At 36.6% G+C, this 27,555-nt stretch overlaps 1 protein-coding gene across 1 annotated transcript; it reads right to left on the bottom strand.

Annotated features, from left to right (window-relative positions):
• Positions 1-23,124: 23,124 nt before the first annotated feature.
• Positions 23,125-27,101, bottom strand: LOC132110123 (uncharacterized). The gene is made up of 2 exons (XM_059516720.1): positions 26,403-27,101; positions 23,125-23,206 (listed from the first exon to the last, which is right to left on the bottom strand). Exon 1 carries the CDS (start codon positions 27,054-27,056, stop codon positions 26,406-26,408), a length of 651 nt encoding a protein of 216 aa, XP_059372703.1. The 5' UTR covers positions 27,057-27,101; the 3' UTR covers positions 23,125-23,206; positions 26,403-26,405.
• Positions 27,102-27,555: the final 454 nt, after the last annotated feature.

Raw genomic sequence — 27,555 nt, 5'->3', positions numbered from 1 at the left:
AATTAAAGAAATATTTTCCTCCTCAGGAAAAAACCGACAAGAGAAGTTACCATGACCTTTACCTATCTTGTATGCATGCCTTGGAAGACAGCACATCTCACTAAGAAGCAAATTTGCTAATGCTAATCTCACTAAAGGCAGAACTTTGTACCTATTCAAGGCCAAGTAGCAAAACTGCAATCACCAGAGGAAGCAAACTGGCCAAACACATCTGTGTCTTTAGCTGTGGCCAAAATATTGTGCCGCCCTGGGAAACGGGTGAAATTTGAAGGGACATCTGGATAATAATTTATGACCAAGGCACCAGCTGTTAGACACCCTGAAGCTGTTAGCAGCAAGTAAGGTGAAGGTAAAGACCATATGCTTTTTTTTATTTTTTTTACTTATCAAACTTATTTCATGGAGAATTTCCTTGCAAATATTGGGATCAGAATTTACAAGACCAACACAACCAAGTGGGAAACTTTTTGCTGACAAATGCAGTTTAAAGACTAGACAACAAAGTTGCGACCCATTCAGAATTGAATTGGGAATGTTGAATTGGAGTTGAACTTGAGTTGAGGCAGCAAACTGGATGCACAATTGCAATTTTAATTTTGAAATTACTTTATTTTGGTAGTCCATTTTAGAAATTCTACTAACTACCCAGCAGGCACAGGAAATCAATAAAACGTCAGGTTGACATTGGACAAACGTTGAAAATTAAAATTGGGTTGATGTCAGTTTTTGACACCAACTTGAAGTTGACTTAACGTTGGATTTTGGTCACACAACATAAAAACAACAAATATCAACGTCAGCTGATGTCAGTATTGGAGATCAAATCAACATTGAAGTTGAATTGACACTGAATTTTGGACATCCAATGTAGCAAACAAAATTGAACCAAATATCAACTTATGACATTGTATGCCTGCAGGGTACAAGTAACTTTGCTACCACATGTCAAGTACCAATTCAAATTTCAATTCTTCAATTCTGAATTTTAAATAACCATATTATATATTTTGTGATTTTGGGTACAGAATTAGAAAGATATAATAATAATAAAAATAAATGAAAAAAAAAAAAACTTCTGTGCCGTCCAGAACATTTCAGATTCTTGTAATAAGCCAGGTATCTGTCACTTTTCTTTTACTTAAGTCAGGAACAATGAGTTTTTCCTTGTCATTTAAAAAACATACTCATGCCCATTAGATCCAAAAAATAGATGACCCGCTCAGTCTGCACAGTACGACAAGTGTGCTGAACTTTTAAACAAAAGGTCAGAACATTCTTAAAGAATAAAAAAGGTATCAAATAGTTAAAGTTCAGTAAGAGAAGAGAACATGGTAGGAGGTGGGGAAGAGAATGAGTCTACGAGCAGCAGATACTTTATGGTAATTAAAACTGCACTCTTAACCTCACCTTGTGCACCATTGTGCTAATCCTCCCAGATGACCTGCTTTCACCTTCCATTTCACAATTTCATTTCAATTTAATCACGAGAAGGCAAAAAGCAACCTCTAATTGGGGTTCTTTTGGTCTGCCGCACCCCGATTACAGCTATGCTTTGGGGGGGGGGTAGAGGGAAGGAAATGTGTGCCAAGACAGCCTAATGATGTTAATAACATTTCATCAGCCTTATCATCTGTCCTTGAAATAAATAGCTTCTGACCTGATGTGCATTTCAGTGTAATGTAATTGTGTGGATATTACTTTGTTTACATAGGATGAACCCTTTTTTGTCCAGCTTTAGAAAGATTAAAAAAGTTGTAATGTAAAAAGTTGCTAAAAAAATCGTAAAACCAGTCTGGTTTGTTTGCCTCCCAACCTCGTCAGGCTGGATTCTTGGCTTGTTATATAGCTGTTTTGGGCACTACAACCAGCTAAGACCAGAAAGGTTCCTTTGGTTGTAATGCTTGATTACTCGAATATTACCGTGTGTTTGTATACAACATGGGGTTAAATTGGGTCAAAATGTCAGAAAAGTCACACCAAAAGTAGCTTTTAGGGTTTCTCCTCCTTCCAAATATAATTCAATCCAAAAATACAACTATGAAATCTTATTCAAACATCTATTGCCCATCTGAAAAAAAACACAACTTATTATAAGGACTATCATATCCACTTCTCTCTTTTCTCATTTCCTTGATCTTGACCTGTCAATGGAAGCATGGTCTTTTTACCCAGTTTACCTTTGTCTGCCAGTAGATGGGACTCTTTTGTAGAGACTTTTCACACTCAGCCGAGGTCAAACGTAAGAAAAATGCTCCATCTGAAAGGCAGCTCATATACTAAATCCATAACTGCAGACCACTGGAAAACACAATATGTAGTCTCAGTGGTGTTTTAGGGCATGCTCGACCCTTAAGGAGGTCGTTATTATGTTGTTGAGACAGATCTCATTATGTAGCCAGTCCTGCTGGCCTTCATAGAAGTAAAAATTACAGAACAGGGATTGGCATGTTTGACATGTTGCTTTAAAAGCGGGTGGCTGAAGGAACAGCTTATATTGTTGTGGTTGCTGATTGCTGTCCTTGATATTGAAGCCTAGACACATGCGAATGAGTGATATTACAAATGGAGTTGACATTTGCATCAAAACTATGAATTGCATTAAACCTAGATCGCACTGAAATATAAAAGTGGAGAAAGCCTTTTTATACATCCAGCTTGTTGCATGCAGTTATGTCAAAAGGGACTACAGATGAAAATTAGCCAGTGTTGGCTAAATCTGGCACATTTAACATGGTTATGTATTATTAATGTGCATTGTCCCTGATTAAAATAAATAAATAAATGCAGTTTTAATATTTTTGAAAATGTAATAAACTAAAGGAAGAGTTCACTGTTATTTATCCACCTTTATGCCATTCTAAAATTGTGTGACTTTATTTCTATCACAGAACAATAAAGAAATAAATAGATATTCAACCTGATATAATAACTGAATGTATATCAAAATAATTCAAAATAATTTCTGATTTCAAAAGACTCTCATTTTCTTCAAAAATTCACCTTTTGTGTTACGTAGAAGTAAGTCATGCAAGGTTTGGTACAACATGAGGTTGAATAAAAGATGGCAGAAACATTTTAACATTTTATCTACATATGGCTCTTTGTCAGTGCTGTTCAGTGATCTTGACCTGTATCTGACTAGTCATGGTTTCTTAATGGCTGTATATCAAAAAAGGTAGGAGTACTGTATTTTTTTCTCTCATCCTTGCAGAAACCCTGCCCTGAGCTGACATCACATCTTCTCTGAAGGATGGCTGCTCATTCAGATCTCACAAAATGAATGTTTAAAGAAAGCTGTGATGCCACCAGGTAAGAAAACAGTACAACAAAGAACTGAGAAGCTTAGGAGGTCTGTGCTTTTAGCTGCATTTCTGTCCTCATGCCCTTTTTGTGTATATTCCTTTATGAATGCATTAAGATTAATTTGACCCCTTTTACAAATGCAGATTTTCCTATTTATCTCTTGGCCTCCCTAATCTCTGACGCTCATCATCTGTTCATTAAAGCTACCTTTGCCTGGATGCATTATTTGGCTCTGGAGTCTCTAAACAGGCTTTGTTCTTTATTACACAGTTGCCCCAGTGCATTCCGCAAACTCATTAAAAAACTATTAGCGCCTGTTGATTTTCAGATGCTCCCCCATTATTGGATAAGATCTACTCTCAGAAAGGCATTCACAAGGTACCTGCTCATTTTGTGCGTCTTTTGGCCTGCTCGTCCATTTGTGTGTCCAGAATTACTGCATGTACACGTACACTTTTCATTGGCTTGTTTCAATGCTTTTCTAAAGTGAACTGCAACATAGGTGTTTACATTTATGTGTGTTTATTCATGCTGGCAGGAGCAATGTATATGTTTTACAAGAAAATACGTGCTAACAATCAATTCAAGTTTTCAATTCAAGTTTATTTGTAAAGTGCTTTTTATGACACAAATCGTTGCAAAGCAACTTTACAGAAAATTAAGTTTCTACAATATTTAGTAGCTTAGTAGTAGTTATTTATACGTATGGCAGAAATGTACAGATAAATCAATTAAAAACATAATCAAACAGACGATGAATACTATTAACAGCAATTATTATATAATGTCAAACCCGTGGCAGAAACAGATAAACAAATAGAGATATATTAGCATAGCTGCTGTTCCAACAAAGTAAACTTAATTGTTTAATCCATGCTAAAGAATAATAATGCACATTTGATCAGATATAGCTGCAGTCCAAGATTATGAGATGCATTATTTGAATGCCTGGCCAAAAAGATGTGTCTTTAATCTAGATTAAAAAGAGAGGGTGTTTCAGAACTCAGAACGTTATCAGGAAGGCTATTCCGGAGTTTGGGAGACAAATGCGAAAAAGCTCTACCAACTTTAGTGGACTTTGCTATCCTAGGAACTATCAAAAGTCCAGAGTTTTGCAAGCATTATGGATTGTAGCGTGGTAGAAGACTAGTTAGGTACACAGGAGCTAAACCATTAAGGGCCTTGTAGGTAGGTAATAATATTTTGTAACTGATGCGGAACTTAATAGGTAGTCAGTGCAGAGACTGCAAAATTGGGGTAATATGATCATATTTTCTTGACCTGGTAAGGACTCTAGCAGCTTCATTATGGACTACTGTACCTGTAGTTTGTTTAATGAAGATAAAACCGGCTAGCAGTGCATTACAATAGACAGTCTAGAGGTCATGAATGCATGAACTAGCTTTTTTGCAACAGAAAAAGGTAACATGTTTCGTAACTTGGCAGTGTTTCTGAGAAGGAAGAATGCTGTTTTCGTAACAGCGGAAATATGATTTTTTTAAAAGAAATGTGCTGTTTAATTTAACTCCCAGATTTTTGACTGTAGAGGAAGTAACAGTATATCCGTCTAGTTGCAAATTGTAATCCAAGAGATTCTGTGTACTGTTTTTTGATCCAATAAGTAATATCCTTGTCTTATTCAAATTTAATAGAAGAAGATTATTGGTCATCCAATTTTTTTTACATTTTTAACACACTCTGTTGACTTAGATAATTTAGAAGTGTAGCATTAAGCAGAAGTATTTCAAATGAGTGAAACCTGTATCCTGTTTTCTGAGTAACATTGAGAATATCACTATATACTGTTGCAACACCGCCGCCACAACCAGTCTGACGAGGTTTTATCATTTCACGTTCATGCCCTTCTCACATTTCGCCTGGTCCCAGCTGTGTTGTAGCCCTCCAGTGCTGAAAGGGACCACAGTCTTTCTTTCTTTCTGTGTGCAGAAAGGAGAGAATATGAAGGCAATAAAAGTGCCATGCTAGGCCTGGCGAAACTGCAAATACATCAAGGGTTCATTCTCCTCTGTTTGCCATTATTCACATTTGGCAGCCACAGAATGTCACACCTGAGCTATCGGGGCTCCCGCTTTCAAGATATATGGTCAGAGTATTTCATGTTTGAAGTTATTTACCCTGTCGTTTGTTTTCATTTTTACTGATGTGGGTCATTTGACAGTTTGGAGTAGTTTCAAAGCTTTCGCAAACAAACACCTATATGTTATTGTGTCAGGAGCATGGAGATGGAGACCCATTTCCTTTGCCATTAAGTGTGTTGAAAGATTATTTGGGAGAAAACAAGCTACTCAAGAGTAGTAAAATACTCAAGAGATATTGAGGGAATTTGCACAAAAATATTATGATAATGTGTAGATTTACTGTACAGGTATGTGTTGTCATTACAGTAAAATCTCAACGTTGTAAGTCAAGGTGACTTCACATGCCTTTATTAGGAATTTAATGTATAGTAAATCTGGACAGAATTCAAAGTATTTGTATCTTTATATCAAATTATCAGCAAATCCATTTGGATGATCTTTGAAGTAAGACTAATAAGACTTGTATTTTCCCATGGGGCATGCATTGTTCAAAACGTCTAACAAAAACTTTCAGCAGCAGCACATTTTTTATGTTTTAGAAACTTTTCCACATAATAATGGAACTATATTGTGTGATTTCACTGCATTGTTTTTATTTCCATTTAATAAGAGTCTTGAAAGCAAATGATGAAGTACTACCAATAATTTCCTTCCAACCGGCAGCTTTTACATGGTGTTTTCGTAGCCTTTTCTCTGAACTGTAAACCAAGGAGAAGAGCGGTTGGAAATGCTGAATTACTCTAATTAAACACTCATGGTTGGAGTGCTGGCTGGCTAAGGCAAAAAGTTCAGCTCTGTAATGAAAATCACTCAGTGAAAAGTTTACGCTCTGCAAAGTTACAGTGGTTTTGGCTCTGCTGAAATCAATACACACTACCTGCCTCATTCTCACCTGGAATCTTATGAACATTCAAGATAAAAAGTGCCTTTTCAAATGTGCATTCTGAAACCTTTAAGGTTTCTGGATTCCACTATATTGCATGAAATTGTATCACATTACAATATTCATGCACAATTCAATTTTATTACGGGTAACTCATAAATGATTTATCCAAGTAACTGAACTGAGTTTTGGACAACTAGTTTAAAAAATCTCTACCCCAGACTATAATTCTCACATCAGACTATTGTATGCATAGTATATTACTATCTTCTAGTAACTGGATTGTTCATGTAAGCAATATTACATAAGAAGTGTTGTTATTAGCTAAAATTATTAAAATTAGCTAAAAACTTAAAAAAGTGTTTCCTTGGCAACTAACTGAAATACATTAATTACTTAAACATTGTATAAAATATTATAAATTAATATAAATGACACAAGCACAATACAATTGCTAAAACCTGAAAATAGAAAAAGAAGAGCTAATTCAATTCAATAAACTATAATGGTATATAAAGTGAAGTGACATTCAGCCAAGTATGGAGACCCATACTCAGAATTTGTGCTCTGCATTTAACCCATCCGAAATGCACACACAGAGCAGTGAACACACACACACACACTGTGAGCACACACCCGGAGCAGTGGGCAGCCATTTATGCTGCGGCGCCCGGGGAGCAGTTGGGGGTTCAATGCCTTGCACAAGGGCACCTAAGTCGTGGTATTGAAGGTGGAGAGAGAACTGTACATGCACTCCCCCTACCCACAATTCCTGCCAGGCCCGGACTCGAACTCACAACCTTTCAATTGGGAGTCCGACTCTCTAACCATTAGGCCCCGACTTCCCTCGACTTCCCTAAATATTACTAAAATGACACTGAACAAGTTGATATTCAGACAGAAACATTATGCAAGAATTTAGTAAAAAAGAAACCTATATGGAGCAACTTACATTTTCAACAAAACATTGCTAGTAATTTTGTCTATTTTTGCTGCCTTAACAAAGTAAATAATTCCAAACAAAGCCAAAGCAGAGACAATCTGCTTCTACAAGCAAACACACAGTGGTGTTCCAATCAGTAAGCCACTCACACACAAACCTCAAGTGACGTGATCAAACCCTTATACAAAACCAGTGATTCTTTGTTAAAAATCACAGTATGTTTATGAATACAACAATACTTAACCTCTCTTAAGAAGGTGCTGCCTTCAGCTGCTTGTTTAGTGCAGTCGTATAATATGTTATTTGCTATTGCCTAACAAAGACTTACTAAGGTCAGGTCATTAGAAGAACAATTTGAGTAGCAGACTAATCAGGCATGAGAGGTTTAATCAATTTTCAACATACTGTTCAATATTTGAGCTATTGTGTGATATCAGATATTGTTTAACTCCTTCAGATCTCACCAGGGGCCCTCCATCTTATTTCCTCGTAAGCATACAACTATTTTCTAAATTTGTTGAGTTTAGCTGCCATTACAGCATAATTTATAGGAGGCACATTGTTAACCTTCTGGCAGATAGAAGGAGTAGAATTTGTTTAAAGATAATGAATGTTAATGAGATTAACTGTCTAAAATAAACAGTAGATGCATGCTTGCATGTTTTTGTTTGTTATGCAAAGACTGCTGAGTGTATACTTATTGATACTGCTATATTGAATATATAAGGATTTCAATAAGAAAACAGAGAACCAACATATCCTACGATGTGTGAATAATTTCAGGTAGACAGATGATATCCAGCACATACTGTAAGATTATTTTTAAAAATCACTTGATTTCAGTCACTTTTGTTCCACTTTTTGTCAAAGAGACTTACATAAACAGAGTGTATACATTTAAAACTTTAAGATGGAAACAGAACAGAGCAATTAATAAGTTCTGTGATTTATTCAGTCATGGCAGAATTCCCAGAACGGTATTAAATATAGATTTAAGCTGCACAGTGCAAGATGTCCAAACACTGGGTGACTGTAGTGCCTATCAGACCATGGTTCTTTTTCTTTGCGAGATCTGTTTGCTTTTTCTAGTCCAAATTAATACAGATACGTTAGAATGACCTTTCGAAGCATGTCACACTTTTGTTGAAAAAAAAAAAAAAAAAACGCTCTTTAATTTAGGTGCAGAAAATAATCTCTCCTGGTTAATTTCTCAGTGTTTTCATTCCAATGTACATCTGACACACTTCACCAGTGCTGTCATTGGCTTGTAAGCTTCTGCCACAGACGTCTGGACAATATTGAGAACCTATTCAGGCAGAAACAGGAGAATATGAATGAGATGAATATAATGTCTTTCTGGATGAGCCAGGGCAGTGTTATTTTCATGGTAGACTCCTCTCTTGTGAAAGGGCAATATGGTCCTCTTCCATATCACTGCTCGCTTGATGGGAGCCTCGTGGCTTCAGTGCACATCTTAACAAATAAGGGTCACTGGCTTGTGTCTGGCAATGAGTTTGATCTCCTCCTGTGACATAAAGGAAGAGAGATGTTCTGTGTGTCTGGCTGGGTGCCAAATACAGGCAAAAATGTGCAAAGAAAACGATGCTTGATATTAAAATAATGAAGATGTCCCTTGTGAAAAAGAAGTGCACTTAATTGTTCTGAATGTGTGTTTGTAGTGTACATATTTAAAAAAATCTGTACTTGATAATATAATGTTAATTAAAAGGCCACTTAAGTGTACTTAGAGTAAACTTTCATGACCACATTTCTCAACAAACTTAAATACACTTTTAGAAAGTGCACTTAATGTCAAATGAAAAGTTTTACTTTAAAGAACATTCTCAATTGTTTTAATTATCTTTTGTCGTGCTTTAAATAAGTACACTTATTTGCTGTGCTTACTAACATACTAAATCAATACCCTGGCCAATCCTTTCACTAAAATTAAAGTGAATGATGATACAGAGACAAAAAAAAAACATTATAAAAGTGGATTTATGAACTATATTTTAAGCCTTCTGGAGCCAAATGAGAACTTGTGTGAGGAATGAAAGATTGATATATTATCATTGTTCACTGATAAACCTCTGCTATTGTTCTTCAATCAAACATGGATCCATTTAGACAACATGCAAATATTTGTAGTCCATTCTGTAATCCATTTTGGAGTATTAACCATGGTCTATATTTATTACCACTATTTTTGGTAATAAATGTTTTGTCTGTACCTGCAGCACAGAGTTGTTTTCAAGCTGCATGCAAAATCAAAGCAGCTTCATCATTGACAAACGATACAAGACATTTGCGAGTTTTGTTCCCTACAGTGGATTGTAAGTAAATATCCACCTCATCCAGTGTGCTTTGTTTTCTGCCTAATAAAATATGCCATTACTATTTCAGTGTGAGGAAAAAAAAACAGCAAACAATTAAGAGCATTAATGAATCGTCAGTGAAAATTATTCTCAGGTTAGTATATGTTAATTTCATTGACAAATGAGGATTTATCAGTAATATTGTACTGTGGCACAGTGGTATTGAAAAGGGTATATTGAAAAAAAAATGTACTATTTTAAGAAAAAGCTCTAGTGTTTTTTTTTAAGCTTTTCAAAACCCTAATCCTTATTCACATTCATTTGATGAGAAAAAGTGTCCAGGATACAACTTACAGGTGGTAAGTTGTGCTTACTCCTCCATTCCCTAAACTATCCATTAATTCACTACATAAAATACAATTTAAGAAAATCACAGCTCTTGCTTCTGATTGGGCAACACAGAATGTCTTCTGTCCTAGAATACACTACTTTTCAAAAGTTTCAGTAAGATTGATTTTGATGGGAGTCTTGTATGCTCACAGAGGCTACATTTATTTGATTTTAGAATATAGTAAAAACAGTGGTATTGTGTAACAACATTTCATTTAAAATTAAAAACTTTCTTTGGTGACAAAACTCCAAATGTACAAAATAACAAATTAAAATAAGTTTTAAGAGACAAAGAGCATTATTTCAGATATGCACACAAAAGACATAATAATAATAGTAATAATCATATATATATATATATATATATATATATATATATATATATATATATATATATATATATATATATATATATGAGACTGTCTCCTCACATAGTCACGTAGTCATACATCATGTAGTCCTCTATAATTAATAATAATAATAATAATAATAAGCTATCACATACTTTACATTTTCATCTAATTGACTGTATGAATCAGGAAAGGCTTTTAGGCTGAACAGAGTCTTATTTAAGGGCTGAAGCCTGCAAACCACCCAAGGACTCGGCCCTGAGTTGTTTGAGGTTGATAAAGCAAAAGTGAGGCTCCAACCAAGGACAGAATATATATATATATATATATATATATATATGTGTATGAAAGAAAACAAGTATAAGCAGAACTGGAAGAGAGGATGACGTGAGATAAACAATTCCCTCAGTTTTAATTTATGTAATTATAAAATAAATCGTTTTGAGAACAAATTCAAACTTCAGCAGAAGTAAAATTAGCACATGGCTTCTCACGCCTGAGTGGTTCTTCACACCTCATAAACCTGACATTTTCTAAGAGCCCAGAACTCTTCACACTAAGAAAATTCAGGACGTTTTTTTAATCAATTATCAAAACACCGCAAACAACGTAACCTTTGAAGCAAATTATTTCAAAATATTTAATTGCCTTAAGAAACAGGCAACATTTTATCTAACCTTGTTATTGTACTTAGATTTTACAACAAAGATTTTTGGCTCTACAGGAACTAAGAATAAGAGTTGTAAATGATCAGAGGTTGAGCATTAGCTGTTCTCTTTCATCTTTGCATTGTTCTGCAGTGTTTCATCATTTTGGTTGTGTGTCTTTTTAAAGCTGTTATCTCTTTATCATTACATCGTGCATATTTATATGTATATATATATACACACACACACACACACACACACACACGTGCACACACACATATTAACAGAACGTAGGATAATATAAATCAATTGCCTTAAGTAACATATACTTTTTGTCCAGTTTTAACGCTTTAAAAATGTAGAGGCTGCTGTTTTCATAGATACATGATCTTCTTCTATAACTGCCCACTGCAAACTACAGTATCAATATGGATTAGAAATATTAGTGTAAAAGTAATTTTTATTCATTATGGTATGTGGTCTGATATAGATCATGTCGTTTGTGGATCATTGATAACATGCTACTGTTTATATATATATATATATATATATATATATATATATAAACAGTCTCTCCAGCTATAAATAAAAAATAAAATAATTACGCAGCAAAATTAACACAGCGCTAAAGCAAGCTGGTGCATAGATAAATTAAGTGTTTTCAAATTGAAGAAAATAATTAAATGTCCTTTTTTATTACAGACTTAGATGGATTAACAAACTTTTACACTGTAATTGAAAATAAGAATAATATTAGATTATTTTCCAATACACCAACCAAACAGGCTAGGATCCAGCCAGCAACTGAGCTTCACATTTCTTCTGAAGCAGTAATGATTTCAGGGAACTCATGCTGGAGGAAATTGAACCTATTTAGGAAAAAATATTTGCTGAAGCTAATTAACTTGTCGCTCCTACTTGGTCACATGCGAAGAACTCTTAAAAGGAGAGTCATTAATTCCCTAATTAAGAAACAAAATGTTGATCAGTGTGATTTGACAAATTATTACCCCATTTCAAACTTTCATTTTATTTCCAAGCTTCTGAACAGTTCTGTTGCTCTCCAGTTGTGCCCAGTCGTGCACATAAATGACATATGCGAGATGTTCTGGCACTAGATAGACTGTCTTTATCACCATCTGACATTGTAGCATCTTTTTTCTTGCATATTTGGATGTCAGTTCAGTACTGCACACCACTGACAGCAATATTCTCTCTGAAAGACATTTTGGGAATGAGGTTCAACTCAGTGTAGATTCTATCTAACTAAATGTTGCTTGTTCTAACATAATGCTTTTCATTGTTACATCAGTGGCGGTATACCTTTAAAGGGAACGTTTTACAGTGTCAGTATAGCATAAGTAAATTAACAATATGTATTATTTTCTGTTACTTGTGTTAACTAATGCATAGACAGGCAGCTTTTAGCATAGCCAGCATTGATTTGCACCTTTAAAGCAAGTGGATTATTTATCATAAATTTTACATGCCAAAACAAACTTTTTTGTTGTATTCTGACAGGTGTAAAGATAAAACAGACATGACCCAAATTTTGTAAAAATATATGAGCAAACAGAAACTTACATGATGTTGTATCTCAATAGCAAATGAATATGGAATATAAGCAACATCAGCATAAGCTAATTAATATTCATGAGCTCAACCTTCTCTGTGTAGAGACAACTTGGTTGTTCTTTCCATTTCTTCCTTTCCCCAACATAGGTATTTTTTCCTCAGTGACATTATTTTCCTGTTCCTGGAATTTGATTGACTTCTTCGTAAAAAGTTTTGTTTTTATGTTGTGATCTGAGTTTAACTGAAAATTTTCTCTTTCAGAGAAAAGCACAACTACATTTGTTCTATTTCTTTAACTCTGCTTTAAAAATAAAATCTAGTAAGCAAATTTCAGGACCAGTTTCACCTTTGTCTTGTATTTTAAGAACATACGTATTGCCCTAGGCATTCCCAGTCCTTCCATTCAGGAAAAATGTACATCATACGGCAGTATTGATGTCTTCTGAAAACCTTCCAAAAATATGGAAGACCTTCCTATGGCATGTGTTTTTTTTGTAATCTTTACTCATGCTCAGCAAGTTGACCACATTCACTGGAACAGATATTACCTAAAAGATAAACCCAGCATTGGGCCTGAGCCTGCAAATAAACATGAGCCTTTGACATACATGAAACGTGCTGAGTGGGAAATAAAAATGATTGACCTAAAGGAAAGTTGTTTTGTAAATTGCTACTCAGAACACAATAAATGCAAGCTTCACACAAATATCAAAAATAGCTCATGGGAAAAACAAAGGCTGTTTCACATCTTTCTTATTATTCAACCCATTAATACACCCATCCATCTCCCCTGCTGGAAAAGAACAGCCTTTTTGGTCACCAACAAATGTGTTTTGGATGCTGATCTGCTCATTAGGCCGGCTTACATTTTTAAATCAGCCAAAGAAAACAAAACAGTAAAGGAAATATACATGTAGGTCAGTTATCATCCATTCATCCATTCAAGCTCTTTTAAGACTAGAATAATAAAATACTTTATAATGTCATGTAATAAATTGTTCTTACACAAACAATTTGGTTCTTACCTTTTTTATTAATTTTTTACTGTTTATATGACTGTATGGCATATTATGTTACTTAGTTTATGTTACTGTATGCAATCCTGAAACAAAAGTAAACAAAAATAAAATATGAATAAAAATTGTCTGTATTTTCTTTGAACTTTCTCATATATCCCACAGGACTTTTATATCATATTAAATCCCATTCGTCTTCCTTCATGATAGGCCAATCAATCACTTGTGTACCCTGTTGGTAAACAAAAACAATGAAGAAAAGAAACTTTTTGGAGAGAAAAAAGTACTTCAAAACATTCTTCAATATAAATGGGCAAATGCCTACAGGAGGAGGCTGGGCCTTTCGTGGACCAATGCATCCTTATTCTTTGAAAAATAAGTTTGGCAATAAGAGTTGTCTTTTGAGACGAAGAGGTCGACCTCTGCCATGCCAAATAACTCCTAGATTTTTAGAACTATCTGTGGGTGGACCATCCACTCTTCTGAGGAGACGTTGCTCCAAGATAGTATGTCTGCTCCTTGGTTCAGTATGCCCGGCACATGGGCTGCCCTCAACGAATGCAGGTTGAGATGTGCACATTCCAAAAGGCGTTTTACCATCTTGAAAAGGCGTTTCGAGATGAGCCCGCTTTGCCGATTTATAAATATATGACACCACTGTCATGCTGTCTGATCGGATTAGCATGTGTTGTCCCTTCAGGAATGACAAGAAGGTCTGAAGAGCTTGACATACTGCCGTCAGTTCAAAGCAGTTGATGTGTAGATGGCCTTCCGCATTTGTCCAGGAGCCAAAGGTCGATCTGCCGTCACACAGAGCTCCTCAACCTGTGTTGGATGTGTCCGTAAAGACAACTTTCCTTCTGTAAACCAATCCCTAGTCATGCCCTGCTTGAACCACTGTAGGTCCTTCCAGGGGGACAGGGCCGTCACGCAGGCAAAATTTATAATGAATGGCCTGTTAGAACTTCCATAAAAAATTCAATGTGCTCATACAGAAATCGACTTTAAAAACCAACCAATGAAACAAATCAGACTACTAGCCAGGACTGGATGAACAGTATCCTCTTGATATCAAACTGTCATTTAGACTCAAGAACTTAGATGAAAAGAAAGTTCTGTTCTTTTTCTCTTACTCAGTATTTGCAGCATTTATAGGCCTCAAAGTCGACTTTTTATTCTATTACGCTTTATTCTGTTGAAACGGGTAGGCAGGAAACAGTCTATTCTGCTCCCTGTCATGGTGAAAAGTCTGTCACAAGTGCTCTGGGGGCGAACTATACAATGGACTCACAGCATGGCACGAGAAAAGAGGGCATGATTATACTTAAAGGGATAGTATAATCACCCCCCCCCCCCCCCCAAATGGCATTAATTAATCACCCTCATGTCGTTCCAGTGGATACTCTCCAAAATGCCGCTAGGGTGATGCGGAGGAGACAAATTGTTGAATAAAGTTGTTATTTTTGTACAAGAAGTATTCTTGTAGCTTGACGTGAGGGTGAGTAATTAATGACAGAGTTGTAATTTTTGGGTGAACTATCCCTTTAACTAACTGGCACACACATGGATAGGATATGCCTCATGGCTCCAGACAGAATTTTTGAAAACAAGTATGGGTGTGAGCTGTGATTATCTACTATCAGACTGCTGAAGCATTGATTTGGTCTGTAGCATAGGCTTTGAGTTTCCCCACAATCTGCTCTCTTGTTTAAAATAAAAAAGACACCTGTTCATCTGCCGCAAAAAAAAAAAAAAAAAAAAATCACTATTGGGTTTCGTTTAAGTTTATGAACTTTTTTTGATGACAGGTGAAACATAATCATATCATAATTGTATGTTTTTATCAGTTATTATTGTAAATAAATTAACATGACTTGATAAGTGTAATGATAAAAACTCTAATATTCATCCGGAAGAAGGAGGCGGGAACCGGCGGACAATCAAAAACATTTTAATTACAAAAATAAACACAAAACAGCGCACCAGCCCCTCACGGACGACTGGTGCGCTCAAATAAAAACCAAAACACAACTAAAATCCCAGGCCTGGTCCTCTCTCGTCCTTCACTGTCGTCGCTCCAGTTTTATATCCTTCCATCTCCTACGTGGGACTCGAGACCGGCGGTGGGTCGCAGGTGTCACTGATTTGCCCAATCATTGCCGGCCTCACTCCTTGTTCCCACGTCCCTCGGCCCCGCCCCATTCGCGACAATAAGTTTCATCTTTTTTTTCTGTATATGACTGTAATGAAACGTGACATCAAATTTAATTGAAGCATACCTATGTTAATTGTTTAACAAGATATAGTTCAGGAGCACTTTAAAATAAGATTTCACTTGTTAAAAAAGAAATGAGTTATATTATTATATGAACTAACAATGAAAATACTTCTAAAGTATTTAAGTAAAATGCTTAATTTAATTAATTTGTGTTTGTACAGTGCTTTTTATGATTTAAAAAAAAAACAGAAAAAGTGTTTTAAGGTGTTTCAGATATTATATATATATATATATATATATATATACAATTTGAGTGAATTTGAAAAAATTAAAGATACCAGCCCCCCCCACCACACACACACACACCACCCCTGCGTTGTGCCATCTCAGGCAGGTATAATATGACAACACAATTTGTTCAAATTGATTCTGGTGTGAAATCATTTTTAATATCACCTTTATTCTGTATACTTGTAAAGACATTTGTACGAAACAAGGACTGGTTGTGCATAGCAAACCAACATATATTAAACTGAGACTCAAAAATAAATCTGTTGTGGGAGAGAGAGAATTACATTCGGGCAAATGATAATTCACAGCTCGTGTGGCCTGTCGGAAAAGGAGGAGAAGAGAAATGAGTTGAAGGGAGGTGTAACATGGCACTTTGTGCATGATGTCTGACAGCAAACAAGTTGTGCATTTAAATTTTTTAAGCAGTTGTAATGATAAACACGGTGACAGTATTTCCTGGGTGCCTGTTTTGATACATGTTGGTGCTCCAACACCATAGCAGTATTTAATATGCATGTCAAAATGCCATGTTTTGTGAAAAAATGTTCATATATTGTAATCAGATCAAAGCTGTACTTGGAAGACCAAACATCACATTTTACCATTTCATCTCTCTGAGTCTCCAACAAATGGCTTGCCATGATGACTAGAAAAAAAAAAATCCAGACTGGGAATTTCAGCCACACCGTCTGTTATTGCAAGGTAATGTGGTTGCCATGGTTTCCAATTATTTGGGCAAATAGAGGAATCAGAAAGGTGTGAGACAATTTTAACTACTTCTGCTGTCCTCTATGTCCTGCTATTCCTGAGGTCCGAGACTTAAATAAACCCTTTCCCTAGTAACCAAGCTAATCCAAACGTTTTTCCAGATCCATCTCACTGCTCTGCTGACAGCTGCTTTAATATACAGAGTGCAATTCAGTTTAAAATGCAGATATTCTTCTCTAAGTATGTTTAAATGTCTTGTTTAATGTTGTCATTGTTCATGGTATGACATTGCGCACTCATTTAATCTTAGTCATAGTACAGCATATGCAAAGCACAAATCTGTCAGTTTAGGGTGAGCAGAGCTGATGGCCCGCAGTCACCTCTGCCCTAATTCGCTCTCATGTTATTTTTTCATGCTCCTACGGTTTTCTTCCCACCTTTGACGTGTGTACACACACCATCTGACTGCTTTTACCTCTCTCTTACACACACACTGCACATTCAGTTGACAGTACCAGAAGATCAGAGAAGAGAATTTCAGGGACCAGAGATGTAATGTGACAGGTACGGAGAAGAAGCGCATGGAGACTTGGTCTTACGTCTGAAGCTATCAAAGATTTCAGCTTGGGGAAAGGGTTGACGTGGAGAGGTGAGAATACTGACTCTGTAGCTCTCATATACTCAAGGACAGTGGTTCTCAAACCTTATGAAGTACCCCCAGCACTGCACACTTTGTATGTCTCCCTATAGCTGACACACCCACTTCAGGTCTTGCAGTCTCCACTAATAAGCTGATGAGTTGATTCAGGTGTGATAGATGAGGGAGACATACAAAATGTGCAGGGCTGGGGGTACTCCAGGACAGGTTTGAGAACCACTGCTCAAGGACATTACACTCACCAACACTTTTCTGACTTGCTTACACACAAGATTCACAAAGACCACCCAAATCAATGCAAGCACTATTAATACAGATGTCAAGACTAAAATATCTATTATGTTAAAAAATGTTTTTTTAGGATATTCAATGTAATGTTAAACTAGCCAAACTAACAAATACATTTTGGCTTAAAGATTCATTTTGACATTGCCTAGACAAAGATCATATCATTAAGAAAATGACAAACATTTAATGTAATGTTATAATTTTTGTTTTAGAATATAAATTGTGATATTATTCAGAAACAAAATTACAAAAAACACAATTATTTAATATTTAATCTATTATTTTTAAGACAAATACACATTAAAATCATAAACCAGATTTAAAACTAATAATAAAAAACACATTTTATAACATTTACTGTTAACAATTAAAAAAAAAAGGTTCCATTTGTTAGCATTAGTTAACTAAACTGGTAAACATACAATTATAAATACTTAAATTAAATTAAAATTAAATTAAATGTATGCATTTAGCAGACGCTTTTATCCAAATCGACATACAGTGCATTCAGGCTATCAATTTTTACCTATCATGTGTTCCTGAGGAATCAAACCCCCAACCTTGCGCTTGATAGCGCAACGCTCTACCAATTGAGCTACAGGAACACTTCAGTAGAATTTATTAATCCTTCTAGTTTTACCTAAAATATTAATAAACAAAATCAATAAATCAATAAATCAATCAACAGTTATATGTGGCTATTAAAATTGTTTAATGTACCTGAACTAACGTGAACTAATAGTGAGGAATTGTATTTTTCTTTGTTAATGTATTAACAAATGGGTCCTTACTGTGAAGTGTTAACCATTTGTTTCACTGACATCCTGAACCTAACAATCAACATATTCTGAAGGTTAAGAACCTCTTTTCACAAACATTTTGTATTCATGATATTCGAAGCCCGCCAAAATGTTGGATTTCTAAAGAATTATTGGAGAGAGAATATTGCTGTTGAATTAATTTCATGTGGAAACATGGAAAACAGTGTAAAAACTTCATGCAAGACTAGCTGCCTGTCACTTTTTTTGTGTTATTGTGTAGTCTTGTGTCCCTGCACACGGTACTGATGGCTGTATTCCAGTAAGGATTGTAGTAATTGACTCTGTGACCAACATCCTACTCCAGAGAGGCTGTTTGGAGGCAGGGACCGTAGGTTTCTCTCCTCTCTGGAGACTTCACATCCATGCTTGAGCATTAATTGGATCTTTTTAATGAGTGTGTGGATCTCTAGGAGCTCAGACACCACGCTTGTCCCCAATGATGAAGTGGATTTCTGAGAATCTAAGCATTTCTGTTCCAGCTTTGCTCCTCCACAGGTTTCTATGATTGGCTGTTCCGCTTTGACCTGTTCTTGTGAGCGGAAGAGGCTCCGTAGAAGACAGGAAAGTAATAATACACCTGACTCAATGAAACTGAATATTGTTTTAGAAGATATTTCTAACTATTCACTCTAACACTACTGTTGATTTCATTTTAGAAACCATGGATTTTGTCTGTGCTATCCAAAAAAAAAACAAAAAACAAAAAACAAAAAAAAAAACTTTTATGTGTCTTGCCAGCAAACAGTACCTGTTTAGAATTGAAATATGTGAGGCAACTGTTAATTTTTACCTTTCTGTGCCATCTGCTGCTTGCCATCTAAGACAGATGGGTATCCCATCAGCGGACCACTCATGCCCTCCTAGGCCTCCCCTGGCATGCCCACTTCTCCTCCCTCCCCAAAGCTCTCTGGTATCACACTGCGGCCAACAAGGATTAAAGAGCGAAGAGGGAAAACATGGAACCAAATGTGAATAATTCATCGCAAGCTATTTGAAATATAACAAATGTCATTCTCTGGATTTGGGAGGCAGGGGCGATAAACAGCGTCAACACAGTTCTAATTAAAAGTTTAGATGTCGTAAATTAAACATCAGCTTGTAATATTGCAGATGGGCCAGTGCCTAAATGATATTTAAATGATAAACTGGATTACATACCGTGCGTTCAATGCAACGATCCTTTTGTTGAAAGAAGAGCAATTTGCAAGAAAATTGCTGTGAAAATGGCATCCTGCTGAATCAAATAATCTAACTGGCATCCACTGTGCATGTTAGAAAATAATAATAATGGTTTTTAAATGTGGGCTAAAAAGGTGGACAGTGATTAGTTGTTTGTTTAGTGCAAAAGTAAAAAAAATAAAATAAAAAAAAACCAAGAGAGAACAAAAAAATTTAAAAATAAAATAACAGTCATTATTTAAACAAAGAGCAGATTAGATACACGACAGGCTAAGTGAAACAGTCATTTTTGCTGAAGCTTAATCCAAAAGGGAAATCCGTCATTGGCATAACCACAAATAGTGTAAACCCTACATTAGTTTGAACTATTTTAAGGGGTGACCATAAGGAATCAGTTTTAAATATCATTTTTGTGACTCTTAAAGATGATTTCTAATAATTACTTAGAGTATGCATGCTAAAAGGAATGCAACTACAAAAAAAGGTGTCTGAGCAGCACAATGAAAGGCAAACAAGTACAGAACAGGAATAAAAAGCTTTTTATACCTTCATGAGAATCTGTCTGCACAGACAGTGCTCACCTAAATGTAGTAACCTTCATGTGTCGCTTCATACTAATGAAATCTTCTCAAGGAGAGCGGCTCATTGTTTTAATTGCTTCAGTGCATGTGTGCAGCTGTTCATATGAATTTTAGCACTCTGTAACAAAAGAGACAGTCTCTTTATATGGAAATGAAAGGAACAGAGAAGGTGGCAGAGAGAGAGAGAGATAGAGTGAGAGAGAATGAGAGAGAGAGAGAGAGAGAAGAAAGTGGGAGACAGAGAGATTGGCCAAGTGTTGTAATGACAGCAATGTTTAGAAAGCAATCAATTTGGAATTAAAGTACACTTAGGATACAGGACTTCTTCACAATGAAGAAGCTGTCTTGAAGACTGTTTTGCTCAACAAAGGCAGTACCATTTAAACTACAAACTATGTTTTCAAGGTTAGAAGTTATTGTTATATTGTTATTGTAATAGGAAAATGTGGGTATCTTTAAGGCTGGAATAAACTGCACAATTTTTTTTTCCGCCGCTAGTTGCCGAAAATCAGAGCCAGTCTGTGGATCTGAGTTGACAGATTTCATAGAAAATCAAGTAGTGTACGATGGTCACAGACAGTTAAGCATGTTTGATATTTTGAGATGATTTTAGAATGCATATTGTTTTCAAATAGAACCTTATAATTCCAAGGGGACGATTTGTCACACATCTCCTAACAAGGCACATGTTTCTGCATGAGTTTGTTTAATTGAAACATTGTTAAAGTCAGGTAGTGTATGATCCTCAGTTGTATGATACAAGTGTATGATGTCCAGTATTTTAAGATCTGTTCAGTTTTTAAAAGACCTGTAGTGTATTCCAGCATTTATCCTATTTAAAATCTTAAAAACATAACAAAACAAAACAAAACCAATTGGGATAATATATTTTGTAATTTACCTCAAAACTTCATTTAAAGATACAATTTTAAATTTAAAGTAGTTACAGTTAAACCACCTTAAGAAAAAAATAATAATAATAAAAGTAAAAGCATCCATGACTATGCTGTATGTATCTAGGTGAAAGCAAAAGCACTTTATTTGGCCTTCCGAAAGTAGATGCATTTAGAAATTTTTAAGAGTACTTTCAACAGAACAGCAACACATTCTACGTGAACCTGACGACTGTTTCGTGAACCGAGAAGAGGAGGTAATTCTGACTTTGCTATGACAATCTGCCGCTTCCGAATCATCGTCTGTGGCTTGTGTACTGCAAATTTAATCAAAGTGTCTGTCATGCGACTCTGTTCCCCTTTCGGGCTTGAACTGATGGTAAAACTAAGGACAGTATTAACTGTATTTACATTTATTTTGAAAGATGAAGCTCGCAATTATGGAAAGGGGCATTACATTTCCGACGAGTGATTGCAGTGTTCGACCAATCACAATGCACTGGGTCAGTTGGCCAATCAGAGCAGACTGTGCTTATTGGAAGGAGGGACTTTGTAGAAAATGACGCATTTGAGAGAGACGGGGCATAGAGGACCTACAAAAATGTACAGTATTTGAAAAATACTATTACACCAAATACACAAAATAATAATCTATAAAAAAGCATCATATGACCCCTTTAATGAATCTCTCCAAAAGATTCACAAACTCACAAGTTACCATTAGTTTGTGTCAGTCAAGTGAATCATTTTCTGAAGTGTCTGAATCTGAATGAACTGACTTATTTACTGAAATGCAAGTTATAATTGCCTAGCAGTAATGTCTAAAGAACACTCCATTGACAATGATTTGACTAACTGGTTATACAATTTTACTCAGTCATATTTTTCTGCCACAATATCAAACTGAGTTTTTGAAAGAATGTTATTTTTGACAGCAAACACTACAAAAGTTTAGGTTCAGATTAAAAATATACAGTAATTATTTTAGTAGCATGGGTATTTACAGTTACTACACCCCAAACTGAACATGACATTGCTTTTAGGAAACCTCAGTGACCATCTTTCAGTCATCATAATGGACAGAAGCACTTTAGATGACCTCTTGCATAAGGGTACTGGGGGGTGAACTAATTACAAGTTTAGCTCGGAAGCCCAACAGTAAATCATAAAGGAAGTCCTGACAGGGAGAATAAAACCTTATTTCAGGGAACATATTACCTGTCAATCAGAGGCAGAGCAGGGAGTGGTTTAGAGCCAAAGCTCTGGAAAGGTTTAGATACTGACTGAAAGGCAGAGCAGAGGGAGGGGAGCACAGCTTTGGTGGCGAGCCCTCACAAGCTTGTTTCTTACATTTTGCAAAAGGAGTGAGTGAAACATTTGGATATCGCAGATGCACACCTGCACAGCAAAATGAGAGAATGCTCGGAAGAGGGGCCTGTGGCTATGAATCAGAGAGAGGGAAAGAAAGAGAGAGGAGGTATAAGGAATGAGCGTTAGAAGGACTGGTGAAAAGATGAGAGCAAAGAGGAGAAGAAAAAAAAACAACAAGGGGAAAATGAAAAGAGAACTAAAGGTATAGAGAGCGCAGGTGATAAAAAGACAATTAAAAGACAGAAGAGAGAGAAAGACATACAGTGAAGATGCAGGAGGATAGATAGCCTAGCACGTCAGACTCATTTTAGCAGATTCAATTCAAGTTTTTCAATTCAAGTTTATTTGTATAGCGCTTTTTACCATACAAATCGTTACAAAGCAACTTTACAGAAAATTATGTTTCTACAATATTTAGTAGTAGCTAGTAGTTTGTGCACGTTTGACAGGATTTTAGAAAAATAAAAATAATAATAATAATAATACAAGACGTAGTCAGCTAGATGATGAACTATCAATATTATTAATTAATAGTAATTTATAGGATGCAGTCACACATGTAGCAATATTTGTTAGTTCTGTTTGTTGATTCAAGGTTAGCATCATCTGGGGTCCTCTGAGGGTCAGCATCATCTCTTCTCAGGTGTTCTGGATCCAGACTGGAGCTTGTGTAAATCCTAGTTACCACGGGATGTAAATCCCGTGGCAAAACATAGAAACAAAATAGAGACATCATTAGCATAGCTGCTGATCCAACAAAGTAAAATTAGTTTAACCCAAGCTAAAGAATAAAAATGCAGATGCAACTACACTCACAATTTAAGAGATACATTATTCGAATGCTTGGCGAAAGAGATGCGTTTTTAATCTAGATTTAAACAGAGAGAGTGTGTCTGAACCCCGAACATTATCAGGAAGGCTATTCCAGAGTTTGGGAGCCAAATGTGAAAAAGCTCTACCTCCTTTAGTGGACTTTGCTATCCTAGGAACTACCAAAAGTCCAGCGTTTTGTGACCTTAGGGTGCGTGATGGGTTGTAGCGTGGTAGAAGGCTAGTTAGGTACGCAGGAGCTAAACCATTTAGGGCCTTATAGGTAAGTAATGATAATTTGTAACTGATACGGAACTTAATAGGTAGCCAGTGCAGAGACTGTAAAATAGGGGTAATATGATCATATTTTCTTGACCTGGTAAGGACTCTAGCTGCTGCATTTTGGACGATCTGTAGCTTGTTTATTGATGAAGCAGGACAACCACCTAGAAGTCCATTACAATAGTCCAGTCTAGAGGTCATGAAAGCATGAACTAGCTTTTCTGCATCAGAAACAGATAACATGTTTCGTAGCTTGGCAATGTTTCTAAGATGGAAGAATGCGGTTTTTGTAACATTGGAAATATGATTTTCAAAAGACAAATTGCTGTCCAATATAACACCCAGATTTCTGACTGTAGAGGAAGTAACAGTACATCCGTCTAGTTGCAGATTGTAATCTACAAGATTCTGTGTGGTGTTTTTTGGTCCAATAATTAATATCTCTGTCTTATCCGAATTTAATTGGAGAAAATTATTTGTCATCCAATCTTTTACATTTTTAACACACTCTGTTAGCTTAGATAATTGGGAAGTTTCATCTGGTCTCGTTGAAATATATAGCTGAGTATCATCAGCATAACAGTGGAAGCTAATTCCGTATTTTCTAATAATATTACCAAGGGGCAACATGTATATTGAAAATAGAAGGGGACCTAGGACGGATCCTTGTGGCACTCCACATTTTACTGATGATAAATGAGATGACACCCCATTTAAGTAAACAAAATGGTAGCGATCGGACAGGTAGGATCTAAACCATCTTAGAGCCTGCCCTTGAATACCTGTATAGTTTTGTAATCGATCTATGAGTATGTCATGATCTATGGTGTCGAACGCAGCACTAAGATCAAGTAAGACTAGAAATGAGATGCAGCCTTGATCTGACGCAAGAAGCAGGTCATTTGTAATTTTAACAAGTGCAGTTTCTGTGCTATGGTGGGGCCTAAAACCTGACTGAAATTCTTCATACAGATCATTTTTATGCAGGAAGGTGCTCAATTGAGCAGACACAACTTTTTCTAAAATTTTAGACATAAATGGAAGATTTGAAATAGGCCTATAATTTGCCAGTACACTAGGATCTAGTTTTGGTTTCTTAATAAGAGGCTTGATAACCGCCAGCTTGAATGGTTTTGGGACGTGACCTAAAGATAACGACGAGTTAATGATATTGAGAAGCGGTTCTTCGGCTACAGGTAACAGCTCTTTTAGTAATTTAGTGGGTACAGGATCTAATAAACATGTTGTTGGTTTAGATACAGTGATAAGTTTATTTAGCTCTTCCTGTCCTATATTTGTAAAGCACTGCAGTTTATCTTTGGGTGCGATGGATGAAACTGAAGTGTTAGACGCTGTAGAATCTACATTTGCTATTGTATTTCTAATGTTATCTATTTTATCAGTGAAGAAATTCATAAAGTCATTACTATTTAACGTTGGTGGAATATTTGAATCAGGTGGCGTCTGGTAATTTGTTAATTTAGCCACTGTGCTAAATAAAAACCTTGGATTGTTTTGGTTATTTTCAATGAGTTTGTGGATATGCTCTGCCCTAGCAGTTTTTAGAGCCTGTCTATACCTGGACATACTGTTTTTCCATGCAGTTTTAAAAACTTCCAAGTTAGTTTTTCTCCATTTGCGTTCAAGACTACGAGTTACTTTCTTGAGAGAGTGAGTATTACTGTTATACCATGGCACAGTACGTTTTTCTCTAACCTTTTTCAATTTGATGGGGGCAACAGCTTCTAATGTATTAGAGAAAATAGTGCCCATGTTGTCAGTAATTTCGTCTAATTCATGTGTATTTTTGGGTACAAATAGCAGTTGAGATAGATCAGGCAGGTTATTTGCGAATCTGTCTTTGGTGGCTGGAACAATAGTTCTGCCCAGACGGTAACGCTGAGACATATAGTTAATATCAGTTATACGCAGCATGCACGATACAAGGAAATGGTCTGTAATATCATCACATTGGGGTACAATATCTATAGCAGTAAGATCGATTCCATGCGATATAATTAGATCTAGTGTATGATTAAAACGATGAGTGGGCCCGGTGACATTTTGCTTGACTCCAAAGGAGTTTATTAGGTCAGTAAACGCAAGTCCTAATGTATCATTTGCATTATCAACGTGAATATTAAAATCTCCCATGATTAGCGCCTTATCAACTGTAACTAGAAGGTCTGAGAGGAAATCTGCAAATTCTTTTAGGAATTCTGTATACGGCCCTGGTGGTCTATACACAGTAGCCAGAGCAAGAGATACATTAGACTTCTTTTGCATGTCTGACAGTGTAACATTTAGCAGAAGTATTTCAAAAGAGTTAAACCTGTATCCTGTTTTCTGGGTAACATTGAGAATATCACTATATATTGTTGCAACACCTCCTCCACGACCAGTCTGACGGGGCTCATGCTTATAACAGTAGTTTGGTGGAGTAGACTCATTTAGACCAAAATAATCATTTGGTTTTAGCCAGGTTTCAGTCAAGCAGAGTACATCAAAACTATTTTCTGTGATCATTTCATTTACAATAACTGCTTTGGGTGTGAGTGATCTAATATTTATGAGCCCAAACTTTAAAAATTGTTTTTGTTCATTTACTTTACATTTTTCTGGTTTAATTACGATGAGATTTTTTCTAGATCCTACATTATATTTTGACCTCACTATTCGGGGAACAGACACAGTCTTAATAGTTTTTACAGCACAAGTACTTTTATCATTTAAGCGGGTGGAACAAAACTCATCATAATAGTTATTAGAGAATTGTCTTACTAGTCACATGGAGCGAAGTGTCCTGGAGATGTTGTCAGAGAGCAGCTCCGCTCCGATTCTGCTGGGGTGTAATCCATCAGCGCGAAACAGCCTAGGACGCTCCCAAAAAAGATTCCAGTTATTAACAAATAGCAGTTTCTGTTCTTTACACCATGACAACAGCCATTGATTTAAAGCAAAAAGTCTACTGAACCTTTCGTGTCCTCGTCGATACGTGGGCAGTGGTCCTGACACGACGATCGTCGCCGCGGGCGTCGTGCTGCGAACCGTCTCGATCAGGCTGCTGAAGTCCCTCTTCAGCGTCTCCGTCTGCCGCAGCGTGGTGTCGTTAACCCCGGCGTGAAGCACGACCGCTCTGGGGCTCTCGTCGACCTTCAGGATCGCGGGTATCTGCGCAGAAACATCGAGAACACGAGCACCAGGCAAACAATGAGTGTGCACTTTACCTTCGGCTAACGTAGCACTTACGTGTCGGACGATGGAGTCTCCGATGATCACAGCGTCGCGTCCTGTCTCGCGGAGGGGAGCGAAGCGGTTCCGGATGGAGATGTCGAAGGCAGGGGGGGGAGAAGTCGTCGCCCGGGACCCGGCTCGCGTCCTCCGCTGTGGATGCACCCAGGGTCCGTGGTGTCCCGGCGTCGCAGTGAAGGACATCTGGGAAGATCGCGTCCTGGGTGCACCGGGCCTGTGCAGAGAAACACACGGAGTAGACGTGGTGGGACTGTTAGCAGATCGCTGTATACTTACCCCGGACTTGTGAGCGTCAGCCCGGGATGATTCCAGCGCTGTTCTCCGCTCTCTCAGCTGGGCCTGCCTCACCTCCAGGTCGCGAATCTGCTTTCCCACGGCCTCGAGCTCGAGCTGCACAGAGTGGAGACATTCATCCGCCATTAAAGCAAGTAACAGTGAGTACAGCAGTGGTAATGTGTGTGAATAGAGTATTAGCAATGTTAGCGCAACCACGCCGCTGATGCTAACGGGCTAAAAGCTAATAGCGGACCCGGGAGATCAAAATAAAACTAGTGATAGCGAGGCGCTCTGATTGTTTTTGTTGTAGAATACAATAGAGGATATATTCACACGTTATATAAACGGAAACGATGATGTATAAAATAGATTTTTGGGTTAAAAATAGTCAATGAAAAGAATATAG

This window comes from Carassius carassius, chromosome 29, assembly GCF_963082965.1.
Source record: "Carassius carassius chromosome 29, fCarCar2.1, whole genome shotgun sequence".
NCBI lineage: Eukaryota > Metazoa > Chordata > Actinopteri > Cypriniformes > Cyprinidae > Carassius > Carassius carassius.
The sequence above is the reverse complement of the archived record's forward strand: the minus strand, read 5'-3'. Positions and strand labels throughout refer to the sequence as shown.

Bases quoted from the DNA above. Each gene is read 5' to 3' on its own strand.
- LOC132110123 (XM_059516720.1), bottom strand. From the start codon at position 27,056: ATGTCCTTCACTGCGACGCCGGGACACCACGGACCCTGGGTGCATCCA.